Source organism: Syngnathoides biaculeatus, chromosome 13 (assembly GCF_019802595.1).
Source record: "Syngnathoides biaculeatus isolate LvHL_M chromosome 13, ASM1980259v1, whole genome shotgun sequence".
In the NCBI taxonomy this organism is placed as follows: Eukaryota; Metazoa; Chordata; class Actinopteri; order Syngnathiformes; family Syngnathidae; genus Syngnathoides; species Syngnathoides biaculeatus.
The window spans coordinates 3,937,036-3,956,031 of NC_084652.1; the positions used below are offsets into that span (position 1 = coordinate 3,937,036).

General features: G+C 46.0%; 1 protein-coding gene across 2 annotated transcripts in view; it reads right to left on the reverse strand.

The window, feature by feature from the left end:
- The window catches only part of LOC133511436 (parathyroid hormone/parathyroid hormone-related peptide receptor-like), a 73,107-nt gene that overhangs the window by 1,094 nt on the left and 53,017 nt on the right, over nt 1-18,996 (reverse strand). For both annotated transcript variants that reach the window (XM_061840354.1, XM_061840353.1), the window contains exons 3-10: nt 17,285-17,395; nt 15,230-15,354; nt 10,222-10,316; nt 7,097-7,283; nt 3,105-3,258; nt 2,825-2,885; nt 1,745-1,811; nt 1,526-1,620 (exon numbers count right to left, since the gene is read on the reverse strand). In XM_061840354.1, coding sequence (XP_061696338.1) covers nt 1,526-1,620; nt 1,745-1,811; nt 2,825-2,885; nt 3,105-3,258; nt 7,097-7,283; nt 10,222-10,316; nt 15,230-15,354; nt 17,285-17,395 — 895 coding nt within the window. The remainder of the gene's footprint in view (nt 1-1,525; nt 1,621-1,744; nt 1,812-2,824; nt 2,886-3,104; nt 3,259-7,096; nt 7,284-10,221; nt 10,317-15,229; nt 15,355-17,284; nt 17,396-18,996) is intronic.

The following is an 18,996-nucleotide window of genomic DNA, read 5'->3' on the forward strand; positions in this document are numbered from 1 at the left end:
CGAAAAGTCCCCTCGGGATTAATGCGCATGGGCGTAGAATTTATTTTTGAATTTTTCTACTTTTTCTACTTCCGGGCCAGTTTGAAACTTCCCCATCCGGGCTTCTTCCCCGCGTTCATTTTCGCTCAGCGTGCATTTCGCTGTGGACGTCACACAAAGCCGAACGCGGCGAACGAAAGAATGCAAAAACAAACGCGAATGTATTGTTTGTTTTTTATCAAGTGGAATCAACGGCGGACTGTTCGGGCTCAGTCATTACGGCACATTTGGGATAGTGAAAGTACGCGTCATATAATTTTCACGTGCTGAAATGACTTTATATGAACATGCGGAAGAAGCACGGATGGGGAAATTTCAGACTGGCTCGGAAGAAGAAAAAGTAGAAAAATTCCCAAAATTCCACGCGCATTAATCCCAAGGGGACTTTTGAGCACGGGGGAGCGCTCAGACCGTCACTTCGGGACGGACGGAAATACTGATGTTCAGTTTTGAATTGATGCCGTCAAATTTCACAGTGTTTATTATTGCTGTTGTACATGTTGTTGTTGTAGCCGGGCAATCGCATTGTTCAGTCAACTTCTACTTCCAGGAAGTTCCACTTCCTTCGGGCGTTTCCACGGGTCCATTACAGTCAGCGGAGCCGTTGCGCAGTTGAAGATGTGCTGCGTGTCGTGAGGGTCCCGTCCGCATTTCGAGCAGAGGTTGACGATAGTATTGTCGACACGAGCCATTTAGTCATTGAACACGCGGCTTCGTCCGTAGCGGAGTTGCTTGGATCTTGCGGCCCGCGGAAGATCGATTTCGGTTTTGTAGGGTAGCCACCGAGGATTGACTACCGGTTTGTAGCCGGCCACCGCGTCTTCAACCGCCGTTCGATGGAGTCTACGTAGCCCGTCTCGGTAGGGGATGTCTTAGCGGTATTTACGGACGCGGTTGTGGGTAGCCGGCAGCATAGCAGATACTCTACCGGGCGAGTAATTCGTCGTGTTGCTTCACCGGTAGGATTTTGGTCTCACGATTCAGGTGGTCCTCGTTAGCCAGGCAGCCGGTGGCGACTCTGACGGCGGCGTTCTGCCGAGTCTGGAGAGTCTTCCGGCGCGATGGCTCGAGCGAGGCTGGAGCGCCGTACTTGAGGATTGTGCGTCATTAAGTGGTTCGAACGTTCTGGTTTCTTAGCAAAACTGATGAAGAACAGCAGACACCACAAATAAGATTCGACAGGCGCACCTGAAGTTCTGTTCAAGGTTCACGAAAAGGCCAAGTTGCTGTCTTCAAAGTGATACAGGAATGGAAAATCCTTGGTGGTGTCGATAGCGAGCTGTGGTGCGCTACGTCGCCAAACATTTCGGTCACTGCTGCCGGGAGGATTGTTCAAAGCAATCAAAGCAACTTCAGTTGAAATACAAGCGTCATCGGTTTCGTTTACTTTCGGGAATGATACACTTTTTGTAAATTTTGTACCGCAACCGTTGCGTACTGTGTTGCCGATTGAATAAACGGGCAAAAGCTTTCGAACGCATCGCACCTGTACTGTTGCCGCGTGTCACATCTTCCCGCGTTGGTCTCTCGCAGTTTGGTCGCCAAGACTCTGATGATGTTTAAAAATAAGACGAAATTGACCTGCCGAGAGACGAACACGTTAACGAGAGGGCTGTAATGACAGGTCGGCGAGCCGCAATGCGAGCGGCGCCGGCGAAACGCCGTCATTTTCCTCACAGCGGAGTGCCGCGAAGTGCGCACTTACCACCACAGCCGCGAGGATGGGCACTTGATAAATCCATTTCAAATTGCCCGCACTTAAGTCCCAGCACCTGCGACAAGATAAACAAAATCGGGACAAAACTTAGATCAACAATGTGACGTGCTAACTGTCGTCAAAAGAAGTCCATCTCTTGCTTTTCGCGGACTGATCACTAGTCTTGTAGTAGCGCCACCTGAAGTTTACCCGTCGACAGAACTATGTGACGATGTCGAATGTAGCGCTTTGTTATGTCGCCCTGGCGGTCTGATCTGTGCTCACGGGAGCCCGAGACGCCGAGCCGGATCCCCGCAGCCTTCCAAAAAGATCTTTAGCATACCGAGGGAGCGGGTACAGTTAGAAATCTCTAGTTTCAAAATTCAGGGCAAAAGTGAAAGTTAAAAATGTATTCATAAACCAAAGAGAAGAGTGTTGTTAACAAGCCTGCCAAATTTGAAAGGTCCAACAATCTCCGCTTAAAGCCTCCGGTGGCTGGAATACAGCATGTTGTCGAGCTGATAAGTCAAAGCACCGCTGTGAGTGGACCGTAATTCCCTGCCTACAGCGCGCAGTTGGTTATAAGCTTCAACGAGTACATTTGTAAAGGAAATACCATTTGGTACATACATACACCGGAGAGCCGTGTAAAATCCGCAAGTGCCCACGTTGAAACCCACATTGAAACACGTGATATTTACAAAGAAAGATGGTAACAGATAGAGTTTAATGCTAGCGCTAATGCTAGCGTTGCGCTAAAGCTAGCACTGACACGAGCGCTAACACTAACAGGGTTGGTTAAAATAAAACTCACGGGTAAATATCACTGAGACACGCCAGTAACACTGCAGCAACACGCTAGCGCAGCGCTAACAGGGCCGGTAAAAGTCACTTACTCGGCACATATATTCCACCGGTCTCATTCTTACCTTTTCCGCTCGAGTGCCCCCCCTTGCGGACGTTGGAAAAAATGCACAAATTAGCCGCATCGCCGCGTAAACCGCAGGGTTGAAAGCGTGCGGGGGAAAAAAGTCGCGGCTTGCAGGCCGGAAATTACGGTAATCAGAAACAAAAACAAGATGGACTCACTCCGTGTCCGCAAATGTGGCCCTCACCGTCGCCCAAACGCTCACAAACATGGCCGGCACACCTGCGAAATGCAATATTTTAATTGTTTTGAAGTAGAATCCCGCCGCGCGGACGCCCGGCAATTTGCGCACCCGGGGGCGGATTTGGGCGAGCGCGGCATCCACATTGTATGCGCTGTGCTTACGCCAAGAATACGCACAGTGTGTACAATGCAGGTTCCGCGAAGCCCCTGCTGAAGGCACCCAAAACGCTTTCGGAAGCGACGGCGACGCGGACTCACCCCATCCGATCAGAGTGAAGCCCCACAGATACTTCCGGTCCGAGAAGAAGGTCATGAAGATGAGGCTGTGCAGGTACAGGCCCTCCACCAGGATCCAGAAGTAGTTGGTCGCCAGGAAGTACATGAACAGGGTCACGGCCGCCTTGCAGCCAATCTGCACGCGCGGAGGCAAAAAAAAAAAAAAAAAAGAAAAAAAAATTAAAAAAAATGAATCTCAGCATTCACGCGCGATTGACAACCTCACGGGCGGGCAAACGTTTGCGCGCAAGGGATGTGTGATTTTTAAAAAAAAAAAAATGGACTCGATGGATTTCTCAATTTCAAGTTTTGGATCTGGTCACCTCGACGCAATCGACATCGCACTACTGCTCTTGTTCAAGGTGATGGGAAAACATTGAAAATATGACGAAAACGTTATTATTATCTTTAGCGACATCTTTCGCACAGCAGCGGTACGTCGGTGAATCCACGCTTTAAAGCACGGGTGTCAAACTCAAGGCCCGGGGGGCCAGATGCGGCCCGCCACGTGATTTTATGCGACCCGTGAAGGAAAATCATGTGTATCAGCTTCCGTGATTGTTGCTGAAGTCGTGTCATATCATAAATGATGACGGTGAGATATTGCAAGCATTTTGGTTGTGTTAGCAAACATCAACAAGAGTTGAAAAACCCATTTAGCCTTGATTTCTGATTCCGGAACGAGTTTATATGTGTAAATATGATGGGTCAATTCAAGATTTTCACGATTTTTCAGTCATAATGGCCCTCTGACAAAAACCATAACTGCAACGTGGCCCACGATAAAAATGAATTTGACGCCCCTGGCGTACGATTCGTTGGAGGGGAAGCCAGCCGGTTAGCCTGTTAGCCAGTTAGCGCACTCCGCTTGTTTTTGGCCAAAGCGACTGAGGTCCGCTTTCGAAACCAAGATTGCCTGCATAACACTTCCGTCACACTATCAACTTTTAATTATTATTATTATTATATATTTTTTTTTAAATTGAAGTTGTTGATCTTAATGCGCTTATTTTGAACACGTACTGTACGAGGCTCAGAATTGTGTGAGGTTTCTGTAAAATCTGTAATCAAATCTTTCCAATTGTAATTCATAGAGGAGTGAGGAACAGGTCAAAGTATGGTTGAAACCATCCATCCATCCATTGTCTTAGCCGCTTATCCTCACAAGGGTCGCGGGGAGTACCGGAGCCCATCCCAGCTGTCAACGGGCAGGAGGCGGGGTACACCCTGAACTGGTCGTCAGCCAATCGCAGGGCATGTGGAGACAAACGGCCGCACTCACAATCAAACCTACGGTCAATTTAGAGCACAGGTGTCAAACACAAGGCCCGGGGGCCAGATCTGGTCTGGTTTCACATTGTCATGGCTCATAAATGATAAAGTTATATTATAATATAATATATAGATATTAGAAGTATTTTTGTGTTACCAAACATGAATAGTTCAAAACACATTAAATCGTTAAATATAATATAATAGTTAATAGTTCAAAACACATTACCCTTGATCTCTGATTCCAAAAGTAGATCAGAGATAGATGATGTAAATACGACGAGACGATGAAATATTTGTATTGTTTCAGAGTCCGAACGGCCCTCAGAGGTAAAGCGGAACCACGATGTGGCCCGCGAGAAAAACGAGTGTCCAATTAATGTTGCACGTTTCTCCCTGTTGGGGTTTTGCACTCCACTGTGAAATCCACACAACAGTAAGCGGAATCTATTTAAACCGACGCATTATCCGGGATTATGACGGTTATTCCCCGCGGAGAATTCCGGGCCGTGTTTGAAATCGGACCATTCTTTGAGCATGACATAAAAAGCCCGGGTAACAAGATCAGGCCGGATAACCCGATCTTTCCACCTGACTCCGGAGTCGGTGTTATTTGAACCAGCCACAACGAGGGCGGAGCCCCTTCGCTCACAAGGGGAAACGTGCACGGGAAACAAATACATAACGCACATTTTGATCTGAATTCACAAGGGGAATAATAAATATTTTTCAGAGGAATAATTGAACGCCGTTTATCATATATTTATCGTTGTGAAAGTAGTTTGCGGATAGATGCGACGAGATGTTGCGTAGCGGCTAGAAGAAGGATACGATCTTCTCATATGTGTTCCATCCATCCATTATTTTTGCCGCTTATCCCCACAAGGGTCACGGGGAGTGCCGGAGCTTATCCCAGCTGTCAACGGGCAGGAGGCGGGGTACACCCTGAACTGGTCGCCAGCCAATCGCAGGGCACATGGAGACAGACGACTGTCGCACTCACAATCGCACCTTGGGGCAATTTCGAGTGTCCAATTAATGTAGTGAATTAATGTTGCGTGTTTTTGGGATGTGGGAGGAGAAAAATCATCAATACTACTAGTAGTTGTACTTGTACTAGTTTCGTACAAAAACTGGGTATTAAAAGTCAGAAAGTCGGGGAAAATAATGGTGAATAAAATGAGTGATGGTGATGATGATGAAGGCGTCGATTACATAAGGAGATTTTTCATTTAGATGCACATGCACTTGCTTAAGGACGCAGAACAATATGTACCATGCTTTTAATTATCCAATCTGCCGCCGCGAGAAAGAACCTCAAACTCATTTCATGTTGAATCGCTTTTTTTTTTTTTTTTTTTTTGTGGTGTTGAAAATGTACCGAAGGCATGAGGCAGATTATTATCTTCGATATTCACATTCACAAGCACACAGTTTAAAGTGTCGTTTTGGACACGGGTTTTTTTTTTTTTTTTGGGGTGTTGTGGGAGTGCGTCAGGGGAGCCAAGCAGCGCCGGGGCTCAAGTAAATGCCTGGCACCCGGACAAAATATTATTTGCTCCGACTCTGGAAATGCCAGGGAAGAAAAGAGACCAACCACTTCCTCCTTTCGAGGCTCGATGCTTCACACCTCTCTTTAAATCGTGTTTACTGTGCACATGAATAACGGCTGACGTTCTGTTCTATTTTTGACCGCACCGATAGCCAACACACGCTCAAGAAAAAATAGAAACAAAGGACTTGTACTGTATCTATTTCCCATATTTTGGCTAATTAAGGAGTTCATTTCAACAGTTGCTGCTAATATTACTGCGTTGGCCTCGCTGTTCTCAGGACCCAGGTTGGATCCTGTGTGGAGTTTGCATGTTCTCCCCGTGCCCGCGTGGGTTTTCTCCGGGCGCTCCGGTTTCCTCCCACATCCCAAAAACCTGCAACATTAATTGCACACTCTAAATTGCCACTAGGTGTGATTGTGAGTGCGGCACTTTGTATCGATGTGCCCTCCGATTGTCTGGCAACCACTTCAGGGTGTACCCCGTTTCCTGCCCGTGGATAGCTGGGATAGGCTCCAGCACTCTCCGTGACCCTCGTGAGGATAAGCGGCAAAGAAAATGGATGGATGGATAATATTACTGCCGCATTACAACGTGTATTCAGAAAAACTGGACTTTAGATAGATGAAGATCAGTAAAAGAGCAAGAACCGAGGCAAACTGGGCCTGAGAAAAATGTCACGTAGCTCGTCTTGAGGCGCAATCGTACGCCCGCCTTGTAGAGGTGCGACGTACAGACACAAAATTCCACTCATATGTCCATCGAGTGAAAATTACCGTAATTCCCTGATAAGCCTCGGTGCACAGAAAGAGTTTAATGCTAACGTGGCGGTGCTAACGCTAATGCTAGCGCGGCGGCTGTGAAAAAAGTCACGGCTTGTAGGCCGGGAATTACGGTACATCATGCTTTCTCGTGTTTTATAAAACATTACAATAATGAAAAGATTTCATAAACGTACTACAAGTCTTTAACTCAAATTGATGCTAAAGAGGCTGTCTCCACACTTTCATTGAACTGAGAAACCGACAATGTGCCCCAACGGGTGCTGCTGTTTTGGTTAGCACATTTGAACAATGAGATCAACACTACTTGATTGTCTAGTAGAGTTTTTTTTTTTTTTTTTTTTTTTGGTATTCAGTTTGCACTTACAAAATGGGCTTTGTTGGCCGGGGGAGCCTCCGTGATGGACTTGAGTTCCTCCACCGTGACCCGTTGGACATCGTCCAGGGCGGATCCCGAGTAGAGCACGACGTCCTTGACGAAGATGCTGACGGCTCGCAGCATGTAGGACACGAAGAGGTGCATGTGAATGTAATTCCTGGTGCAGTGCAGGCGTCTAGAAACACACAGACGCGGAAGACATTTTGTTTCAAAGAGGGCGTAGTTTGGGTTTGATGGTATATTTATGATTTCAGCTATTTATAAAAGTAATGAAAACGTTTGGGGGAAGTGTGACAGAATTCCAGAACGTACAGTGGAGGGAGTCCGCGGGTTAAGATGGCCTCCACCTAAAACGATTCAACTTTACAACACCCGTCCACCATCTTGGATACTTTGTCGAGATGGAGTCGATTGAGGACCAGGTTCCTTGGCAGTAGCTAAGCACAGCCTCCCCTTCTTCTTCTCCGTCCACCTCTCAGCAGTCAGCATCATCTTCTTTATTCCAATGTATTTGTTTTTTTATACAAAGTATTTTGACTTTAATGGTGGAATTCGACTTGAGTCGAAATCCGAGTTAAGTCGCTACTGTAGGAACGGATCTCGGTCGTAGACTGTACTGTTCTGCGTAACCAAATATTATTTTTATACCGTAACAACTACAAAGTAAGATTAAAGAGTTTCATTAAATCGCCCCCCCCTTTTTTTTTTTTAATGACACAAGCCAACTTCTAGCACACAACCTTTCTATTTCTGGGCTCAACGAACAATTAAACACGTGTTACGAAGATTTATTGGTCGAATATGCGCAAAAACAAACCGCCCGCACGTTAACCGCGGAGAGGTCGCCTTTTTGCGACACGGATCCCAATGTCAATATCGCAAAATCCCAATACAATTTATTATTCCTCGCGCGTTTAATGAGCTAAAGATTTGACAAGCCGGCCTATTGATCAGAAGCAGCGGGCGACAACTAATCCATCCCACATTTCCCCCGCGAGCAACCCGCACATCAATGTGAAATATCTCCTGTCCCCCGGCTTGGGAAAACATTCGCCGGGCGTCTCCGAGCTGCCGTGTTTGAGGCGAGTCGTGGCCGGAGCGCTTCTGGAATGGCGCAGCCGGAATGTCAGATGGGCCCCTGGGAGGACTTATTAAACTCATTTGGCCCCGCACATATTGCCTGGTGCCAGTGGGGAGCGACGCCGCAGCCTTCTGACTGCTTGCGTGGAAACGTTTGTAAACAGAGTGTCGATTCCTGACACTTCCTGTTCTCGCCTCTCCGACCCCCCCCCCCCCCCAAAAAAAAAAAAGGACGGACAAATCAGCACTGCATTAACGAGCCATGAAAAATACCAGCGGGCTGAACGTGACCATGTAAGAGCTTCTTTTCATCGTGATTTATTCTTTCGGTTTACTACGAAGCACGAAAGAGAATTTTTTTCATTTTTTATTTTTTTAAAGTTGTTCTCCCGACCACATACGATCTCTTTATCTATCTATTCATTAATAATTACACATAATAATTTCTGGTGAAAAGTCGTTAACTGCCGCGTGCCTTGGTCAGTCAGCTACAACGCTAAGCTATCAGTGCAATGTTGATTTATTTTAATATCTTATTTTCAAATAAACACACAAAAATGTACCCTGTAATTCCCTCGGATGTTTTTGTGCATTTTTTTTCATTTTTTAGGCAATAATTTTAGTTGTGTTACAGCTCGTGGACATTTTGGAAATCCAGCGTTCTTTCCTCCTTCAGGTCTGACGCAGTTTGCAACCGCTTGACATCGATGCGGCAAAACTCTACTTGCAATAAGTAGCTGTTGCATCACAATACCTTCTTTTTTTCATAAATCACAAGCAACTCTAGACTACGTCAAAACTACCAAATATTAAATAATTGGGTGGGCGTGAATTTTACCCTTTAAATTCCGTCCATCCATCCATTTTCTTTACCGCTTATCCTCACGAGGGTCGCGGGGAGTGCTGGAGCCTATCCCAGCTGTCAACAGGCAGGAGGCGGGGTTACACCCTGAACTGGTTGAGAGCCAATCGCAGGGCACATGGAGATAAACACTCCCAATCACACCTAGGGGCAATTTAGAGTGTCCAATTAATGTTGCGTGTTTTTGGGATGTGGGAGGAAACCGGAGTGCCCGGAGGAAACCCACGCAGGCACGGGGAGAACACGCAAACTCCACACCGGCGGGGCCGGGATCAAACCCGGGTCCTCAGAACTGTGAGGCCAATGCTTTACCAGCTGATCCACCGCACCGCCACTGTTACATTGTAATAGATACATTTTTTCCCCCCACTTTTTTTTTTTAAATAAATCACAAGCAACTCTAGACAATGTCAAAACTACCAAATATTAAATAAACGCGGGGGATTTTGACTCTTTAAATTCCAAATCTGAACAATATTGCACGTACGTTTGTGAATTCATTCAAAATTGATATGGTAGGAGTGTTACAGAAATTCTTCGCTCGAAACCAGTTTCACCCGTCGGCATAAAATTGGGGTAGGAAAACAAAAGAAAACAAAACAATAACAGTTCACAAAAAAAAAAAAGAAAGTCTTGTGGCTGAATTGAAACGGGAGACATTTTGGCTCGAAGCTGCCATTTTGGGCCAATTCCAAGGTCAGCACTTTGATGAACTCCTCCAAAAGGGAGTTCGCCCCAATGAGCCCCAATTAGATGCAGGTATCCTGGACAGATGGGCGATGCTAATTACCAATTTTTTGTTTTTTTCCATTTTGCCATCTAATGTGGGCGTCTGATGAACATCGCTGGCATTTCCCATGAAAAATGGGGTGCGACGGACCATTAGCAGCCGCTTCGGTGATAGTCAAAATGCGGCCGACTTTCTGCGTTTGGGCGGAGGGAGAAGCACCGTTCACGCGTTGACGGTAATCCCTGCAAAGTGCCCGAAAGTCAGACGGGGGAAGATCCCCGAGGCGCGAGCAGCCTCATTTTTGCTCAAAGTCAAAGGCAGCATTTTTTTTGAACCGTCGACATTGCGCGAACGTCGCTCGTGGAGGAAAGTAGCTTGGATTTTTCAGAAAGAAAAACAAAAGCTTGATCAAAAAGACACCGACAGACAGCGGCGACCCACCGGAAATATCCGAGGATGACGACGGCCACTATGAGCGATCCCAGCGAGACGGAGTAGCCCACGGTGTAGATGAGGTACAAGCGGTGAAACACGTCCTGTTGGTCACAATAACACAAACACTTAAAGGTCAAGTGTTATCCCTATAAACATTCTGAAATAGATATTGTAGTAATGAAAAATACACATCACATCATTCACTTCAATGTCCGTACGAAAAAAATCAATATGAGCGGAGAGCGCGTCATCCATGGGCAAAGTTGCGGAAGAGTCATTCGACATCCAAGTGGTCGCCACATTGGCTGCATCTCCTGCCCGTGATGTCACCCCGGACATTCGCCATTGAAAACACGCTGTGGCCCCTACTGTGGGAGACGAACACGCCCCTTCTGACACGGAAGCTCTTTCCGAAGAAGAGAACATCTCACAATCGAGTGAAGTCGAGCCATATTTCGATGATATGCGGATCACGGCCAAACCACCTCCCTGCTCGTTCCACCTCCACGCGGCGGTGATAAACGCTCGGCCTTCTCGACAAGGCCGACGGCTGACACACCGGTCGATGTGCATGCGCTATCCAGTCTTTTTTTTTTAGGTCCTGCGTACATGAAAAAAAAAAATGCAAACGGAATAAAACCAAGTAGGGTTCTGAGATCGACTCACTCAGAGTCCAAAGGAAACACGGTGAAGCAGAATTTGGATATTATCCTGCAAAAAAAATAATAAATTGCCAACAGAAGCCAGATGAAAATCGTCATTTTTTTTCCCACATTTTTGTTTTAGAGCACTTCCACTTTTCCGTGATATTTCTTCCACTAAAAGCTGTTTAAATCGTACTTTTTCAAATGTTTTTATTTATGTATTTGAATGCTTTTCATCAGGTAAAGTGCATTGAGTTACCTTGTGTGTGAAATGCGCTATATAAATACATTTTCTTCGCGTTGCTTGCTTGTTTTGCTTTCTGGCATTTACTGGAAGAGCATTTCATTGTTTTACAATTTCACGATACATCACCGGTGTACTGTAGCTAGAGGAACAAAGGCATTATTTATCGCAAATAGCTTCCTTGTGAGCAATTAAGCGGAATTGGCTAATTGACCGGCACACCCGATGATCCCTCACGTCACACTAACGCGGCGAGGCACGCCGGTCGGGAAACAGAAATTGCGAGAAGGAATTGAGTTCTTGCCGCTGGCTGCAGATGGAGAAAGGCAAGCGAATTTGATTGCATCTTTCAAAATTGACAACATAGATAGAAAAAACTCTTGATAACGCAACGCTGTCACGCGAAAGCTTGACCAAACATCACCTCCCCCCGGCTCCAAAAACAGTAATACCCAACATGACCGATAACGCTGAATGGCGTTGGCGCATCTGTAAAGCTGCCGTCCACATTTGAACAATATCCGTTCATTTTTCCCCCCCGCACTAAATCTCTTTGTTTCCAGTCGACGTCAAAAAAAGGGAAAAAAAAAATTCAATAAAACCCCGAGCCAGTACCTGCTTTCCCCATCTCGTCAAACGGCGCCGACAGATTGAATCGCATTCTCAAACTGCCGTCGTTTCCCGTTTGAAGCCTGACAAGACGGAATTTGTGAGATTACGCTCCCGCCGCTATTCGGCGGTGTAAAAAGTCCAAAGTAAAGAATGAAATAAAGCAGTTCTTAAAAAGGCTTTCCGCTAAGTACGATCCGAAAGTCCCAAATTGTAGCCCGTCAGACAACCACCTGCGGCGAAATTGAACGCCCAACTGTGAGCCGCGGCTGGAAATCCGCCTGATCTCGGCGACGCGCTACGTCGTCCGCATGGTGCAACATCCGTGGGATGAAAGAAAGCCTTCTAGAAAAAAAAAAAAAAAAAGATTGAGGCTGCACGGCAATAACCCCGAATGCAAATCAACGGATCCCCGCTGCGGACTCGAACGCCAGCAGCAGCTGCATAAAGCATCGAGACCACAGCGTGTCTGATTCGGGTTATCGATAGCAGACATTCCGCTGCTGCCATTCTTTCCTTGTCCTCACTCCATCCCCGACCATCAATAGATGACTGCCCGAGAGATGTGGTGACAATCCATCGATTGATCGTTCCGATCGGGATTGTTTTGACCATCAATTAATAATTTCGGGACAAAGTTTCACTTAAAATGGTCCAAATCCTCGGATCTCAGTCACCCATTTGAAAATATTCATATTTCTCGAGTCCTCCAAAAAAGCAGACTGATTATCTTTGTGCTTAATCAATTCAGACATTTTCCAAACATCTGCTTTTACTTTGGAAAACAATAATCGACATTTTTGACTATTCTTTGACTTGCTACGAACAAACCAGTTACTGAATCCGAATCAGTTTGTTTGTGCATTTTCTGCGGTCAATTTGAAGTAATGTCCCGTTTTTGAATACACGGGATCACATTTTTTTTTTCCAATATATATGAAGAGTTTGTTTTCAAAACGAGACATAGGCATTTTTTTTCAGATTTACGAAACTCGGAGCTGGATAATTTTGGCGCGAGTTTCGTAAATCTGAAAAAAAAAAGTGCCTATGTCTCGTTTTGAAAACAAACTCTTCATATTTTTTAACCCAATTCATCGTTTAATTGGCAAAAAATACACACTACATTCATTTGTCTGCTAACCGTCAACACTGTGTATAGTGAGGACGGGACGCTAGTGACCTTGACACGGGACGTTGTGAGTCGGTGGGGAGAATACTTGGAAAAGCTCCTCAATTCCACTGACGTGCCTTCCCATGAGCAAGCAGACTCTGGGTTCTCTGAGGAGAGCTCTCCAATCTCTGGGGTTGAAGTCACCGAGGTTGGGAAGGATGGGGTACCGAACGCCCTGATCTGGGCTGTCCGGTCCCTGTACGACCAGTGTACGAGATTAGTCCGCATTGCTGGCAGTAAATCAGCCTCGTTTCCAGTCAGTTTGTCTTCGCCGACGCTGCCCTTTGTCACTGATTTTGTTCCCAACTTTTATGGACAGAATCTCTAAGCGCAGCCGAGGCGTAGAGAGACTCCGGTTTGGTGGCCTCAGTATTGCATCTCTACTCTCGATGATGTGGTTCTGATGAAACCGTGACCTCCAGTGTGAAGCAGCTGAGATGAGAATCAGCACCTCCAAATCTGAGACCGTGGTTCTCAGTCGGAAAAGGGTGGCGTGGCCTCTCCGGGTGAGGGATGAGGTCCTGTCCCAAGTGGAGGAGTTCATGTATCTTGGGGTCTTGTTCACGAGTGAGGGAAGAACGGAGCGGGAGATCGACAGGCGGATCAGTGCAATGTCTCCAATCATGCGGACTTTGTATCGGTCCATTGTGCTATAGACGGAGCTAAGTCAAAAGGCGAAGCGCTCAATTTACCAGTTGATCTACGTTCCTACCCTCACCTATGGTCATAACCTGTGGGTGGTGATCCAAAGAACAAGATCCCGGATACAAGTGGCCAAAATGAGTTTCCTCCTCAGGGTGTCTGGGCTCTCCCTTAAAAATAGGGTGAGACGCTCGGTCATCAGGGAGGGGCTCAGTGTCGAGCTGCTGCTACTCTGCATTGAGAGGAGCCAGATGAGGTGACTGGGGCATCTGATCCAGATACCTATCAGACCCTGGTGAGGTGTTCCGGGCACGCCCCACCGGATACAGACCCCAGTGACGACCCAGGACACACTGGAGAGAATACATCTCTCCGCTGGCCTGGGAACATCTCGGGATCCCCCCTGAAGAACTGGATGAAGTGGCTGGGGAAAGGGAAGTCTGGGCACCCCGGCTAAAGCAACTGCGCCCCGGAAAAGCGGTAGAAGATGGCTCAATGGATATAAGAAATATGTCTTTTGGGCTCATGTCGGTAGTAGTTTGTTTTCCACAAAGCGAGATTCCATCACATGGCTAAAATCAGGATTTCACGGAAGAGACTGGCGTTACCCAAGTTTTTGAAACTGGTTTAATATAGCATCTGCGAGACAGTGCAGGGTGTATCCTGGCTCTTGCCCAAAGTCAGCTGGGATTGGCTCTCGCAAACCCGTGACCCTAGTGAGGACAAGCGGTACAGAAGATGGATGGATGGATAAATAAAGCTTTCTGCCACATCAGCGGTTGCAGTCATACAGCTACAGTAAAAAGATGTAATTATGTTCCCATCACAAAAATGCAACTTTGGCATGAATGTAACTTTGCATGTAAATGAATGGCTTTTCATATTTGCGTCACGGACGACATCATGGAACTGGTCCAAAAAGAATAAAACATGCGCAAGTGTCACCATTTCCATTTCCGCTCCGTGATTGGAGCAAACGAGTATGCTAAGTTGCTCTAACTAGCAATATTTAATACAATTATACTTGATGGCCACTTAAACACAATTATACTTAATGACCATTACGACTACAGTGGTGCCTCGCTTCTCGACCACAATCTGTTCCGGAAAACGGTTCGAAAAGTGAATTGTTCGAAAACCAAATCGATGTTTCCCATCACAATGCATGGAAAAAGAAATAATGTGTTCCAAGCCTAAAAAAAATTGGCTTTTTAAAGCATTTTTTAAAAACTTTTCCTGATAATAAACTGGATAGTAGAAATACATGTATAGTTTAAGTCCTTTATATAATAAAATGATTTCAGAAATATATGTATTTTTTGCTTAAAATGTATGCTTCAGTAGTAGAGTACGCCAGGCTGGGAGTGCATTGCCGTATTTGTAGCGACTCGGCCCCCAGCCTTGTAAACCTTTTTTTTTTTTAATTAACAAAAGTGCATAATAACTTTAAATAAACACTAATGAGGTGGGGAAAGTATTTTACTTTACTGTACTTTAAAGTACTGCTCGGCAAGACGACCACGACCGCCGCAAATCAGCGGCCGCTCCTACGTATCCAAGCAGTGGCCAAACACAAGATATTGACAGATATTTACGAGATAACCGATACAAACTACACAAAATGGCAAACGCATCAGTACAGGTCACAATGAGGTTTGATTCCCAAATGATCATCCCAGAAAGCGGACAAAGGGTGAGACGTACCTTCTCCTGGTTCTGGTTGTAATGATAGAGGAATTTCGCACATTCACTGTAATTGGCCCACGTTTTGTTGTTGCTTGTGGAGACCTCCCAAGTCCCGTTGCCGTCACACCGGCGGTACGCTCGCCCTGAAGTGAGCACACAAGCCTTAATTATCTTTTATTTCTTTACATTGCTGTGGGAAATATTTTTCGCCAGCATTACCGCGATAAACGGCGGCAAATGCCGAGACGTTGAAAAGAGCGTGGACGAGGTCTTCTGAGCAAAACAATGCACAAATATCGACAATCACGTCTAATTTCGCATCAAAGTCAAAATAATTCCATCGTTGAACGGCTCCGAAAGATGATTCTGCGGCGTGGGGGGCGTATTAGAAATGTTTTTCCTCCCCCGGCTCGCTTGAAGAAAGGTCAGGGACCAGACAATTGTAAATTTGAAAGATGTTCAATATTTAAAATCAACACAGAGGCGGCGAAAGCCACGGACTCAATTCCGATGCCAAATGAAACGATTAGGACGGCACCTGAGGCTCCGCGTGGCAGCTTCTGATCAAACTTATGATAAAAAATGGAATATACGCCGCGTGATCACAAACGTCGGTTGTTTCGTTGGAATTGGGTGTTCAAAAATAAGATGAGCCACACGTTTATGATCAAGGTATATTCCGGAACCTTCCATGAGCTCTGCTTTATGAATAGAGGGCTCATTTTGATTATAATTTATTCATTTTTTTTACATAATGGGACGCAAAGAATTTGGTCCATACATCTAAAATTAGCAGGTTATAATTATATAGCTGTCAGGAATTTGAGTTTTACATCAGAACAGCAGTTCTAAAGTCACTTCGCTACCAATCAGCCTCTGAACCAATTTACAGAAGTTGAAAATAGCTGAATTGCTTTATTATTATTATTTTTTTTTTAAACTTTGCAGTGTATTCTTCGCTACTCCAATATCATGAAGTCAGAGCACAGGTGTCAAACTCAAGGCCTGGGGGCCAGATCCGGCACGCCACGTGATTTTATGTGGCCCACAAAAGTGCGCTGTTTGCGTCGTTTCCATTTTTTTTTGGGGGGGGGGTATTCAAATTGACAATAACAAAACGCGACGTGGGCGGGTCAGCTGCTTGCGCCGAGCGCATTATGTTATTTAGTGTGGAATTCACAACAAAGCGCGTCTCGGGTCAGCTAGTCTGGGCGCGCGCAATATGTTATTTCCGGGTTTTGTCGGGGGCGTTTGAGTCCCGATTTTCGTTTGAAAACAGAAGCAAAAAAATCACAAAATTTCCGTTCGAAAACCGATTTGTTCGAAAACGGGGATGTTCCAGAACAAAGGCTTTACTGTATTACAAAATATGGGCGTGTAGATGAAGTATATTCAATATTTTGCTGTGCTCATTTCCGTTTTTTTTTTTTCGCGGGGCGTTCGAATTGACAATACAAAACGCGTCGTGGGTGGGTCAACTGCTTGCGCCGCGCACGATGTTATCTCCGGGTTTTTTTTTTTTGTGGGGGGGGGGGTTCAAATTCACAAAGCGCGTCGTGGGTCAGCTAGTCTGACCGCGCGCAATATGTTATTTACGGGTTTTGTCGAGGGCGTTCGAGTAGCGATTTTCGTTCAAAAAAAAAAATCTCGAAATTTTCATTTGAAAACGGGGCCGTTCGAGAACAGAGGCGTCACTGGAGCTGAAAAACACATTTCCCTTGATTTCTGATTCCAAAAAGTACATCATAAATTGATGATGTAAATACGATGAGACGATTAAATATTTGTCTTGTTTCACATCATAACGGCCCTCTGAGGGAAACCGGAACCACAACGTGGCCCGCGAGAAAAATGAGTTTGACACCCCTGGGTTAGTTTACTCAGGGATGGTGCGGTTTACACCCCTGGGGGGTCAGGTTGAAGTTATATAGTACGCCGTTCCGGGTTGTTCTAAGAGGCCCATTAGTCCAAATTGAAATCAAATAAAATGTGGTATTTTGGGGTATTCGGCTAATACCGTTGCTGCATCTGAGGTACAATGAGGAATCCTGAGACTTTTTTTTTTTTTTTTACCTCTGTGGTTGAAGTCGTAGATGTACTCCGGACACGAGGTGGACACGAGCTTTCCCGAAGCGCCTTCGGGCCAGCACACGATGCCATCCCACTCCGGTGAGCAGTACCCATCTAGGGAGACAAAAGCGGAGTAACGTATAACTTTTGTACAAAAGCGGCGTTGCGCGTTCACGTGTAAAGTGCCCTTTAAAAGGAAAAAAAAGTGGCGCACACGAGTGTCGTATGTAAATGAGCGGATGCTGAGGGGGGGGGGGCGGGGGTCAAGCAGAGGGCACGCATTGCTGTCCACTTTCCACCCGTGATGCAATTAAGACTTACAATAATGGCATTCGAAGCATGTTGAGTGCTTCCAACAGGGAGATCTTTATTAGAAATAACGTGACGCATGCTGGCGAGCGGCAGCTGGGTGTGTTTTGAAAAAGGGAAAAACATTAATGTCGCGTCATTATGTTTTAATGTGTCGCATTAACTCGTAATTCGCAAAATGGAATGAAATACCGCACGTGATTATTTTTCCGATCCATCCATTTTCTTAGCCGCTTATCCTCACGAGGGTCACGGGAAGTGCTGGAGCCTATCCCGGGGAGGGGGCGGTGTACACCCTCAACTGGTCGCCAGCCAATCGCAGGGCGCGTCGAGACAAACTGCCGCACTCACAATCACACCTTGGGGCAATTTAGACTGTCCAATTATTGTCGCATGTTTTTGGGATTTGGGAGAAAACTGGAGTGCCCGTAGGAAACCCACGTAGACACGGGGAGAGAACATGCAAAACTCCACACAGGGATGTTCGGGATTGAACCCGGGACCTCAGAACTGTGAGGCCAACGCTTTACCAGCTGAGTCACCGTGTTGCCCAATTTTGTATTGAAAACTAATTTGTGAGAACTATTCAGAAAACTTCCATTTTCTTTGCCACTTATCCTCACGAGGGTTGCGGGAGCGCTGGTGCCTATACCAGCTGTCAACGGGCAGGAGGCGGGGTTACACCCTGGAATGGTTGCCAGCCAATCGCAGGGCACATACAGACAGAGAATAGTCGCACTCACAATCACACCTAGGGGCAATTTAGAGTTTCCAATTGGTGTGGTAGAAAAATGGATGGATAAAAATGATTATTTTTAAAACCGCCGACAATATTATATAGCACTTTTCCAATTTAACTCGAAGATGAACATCAACAAAATGTTCAGACTGCGCCTGTTCTTTATCGAGATTTTTTTTTACCCCCGCCCTTTTTTTTTTCCTCAAGTCATAACATCTACAGTATCCCGCGAGGGACAAAATGATTGTCAGCAGAACGTCGGACCACAGGCCTCTGATAACAACGTCAACAACGTTCCCCCTCCGCCCCGCCCACGACTTCTGGCGTACGATTTCCCTTTACGTCTCGTCATGACTGAAAACATCTGCCTAACTCTGACCACTAATAACTATCTTGGGATGAAACCGAAACTGCGCACGCCGTCCATTAAGTTCCTGCAATCAAAGAGCAGACGTGGGGGCACACATTGACGACGGACGAGCGGACATATGGTTAACCCCCCCCCCCCCCCCCCCGCCCCCCCCCCCCACCTGATCACACACCCTGAGTTCAGACCGCTTACATACTGACAGGGGCTAAATTAGACCAAAATATGTTTGAACTGCCTATGAAAAAAAAAAAATATATCTATATATGCAAATATATATATATATATATATAATATATA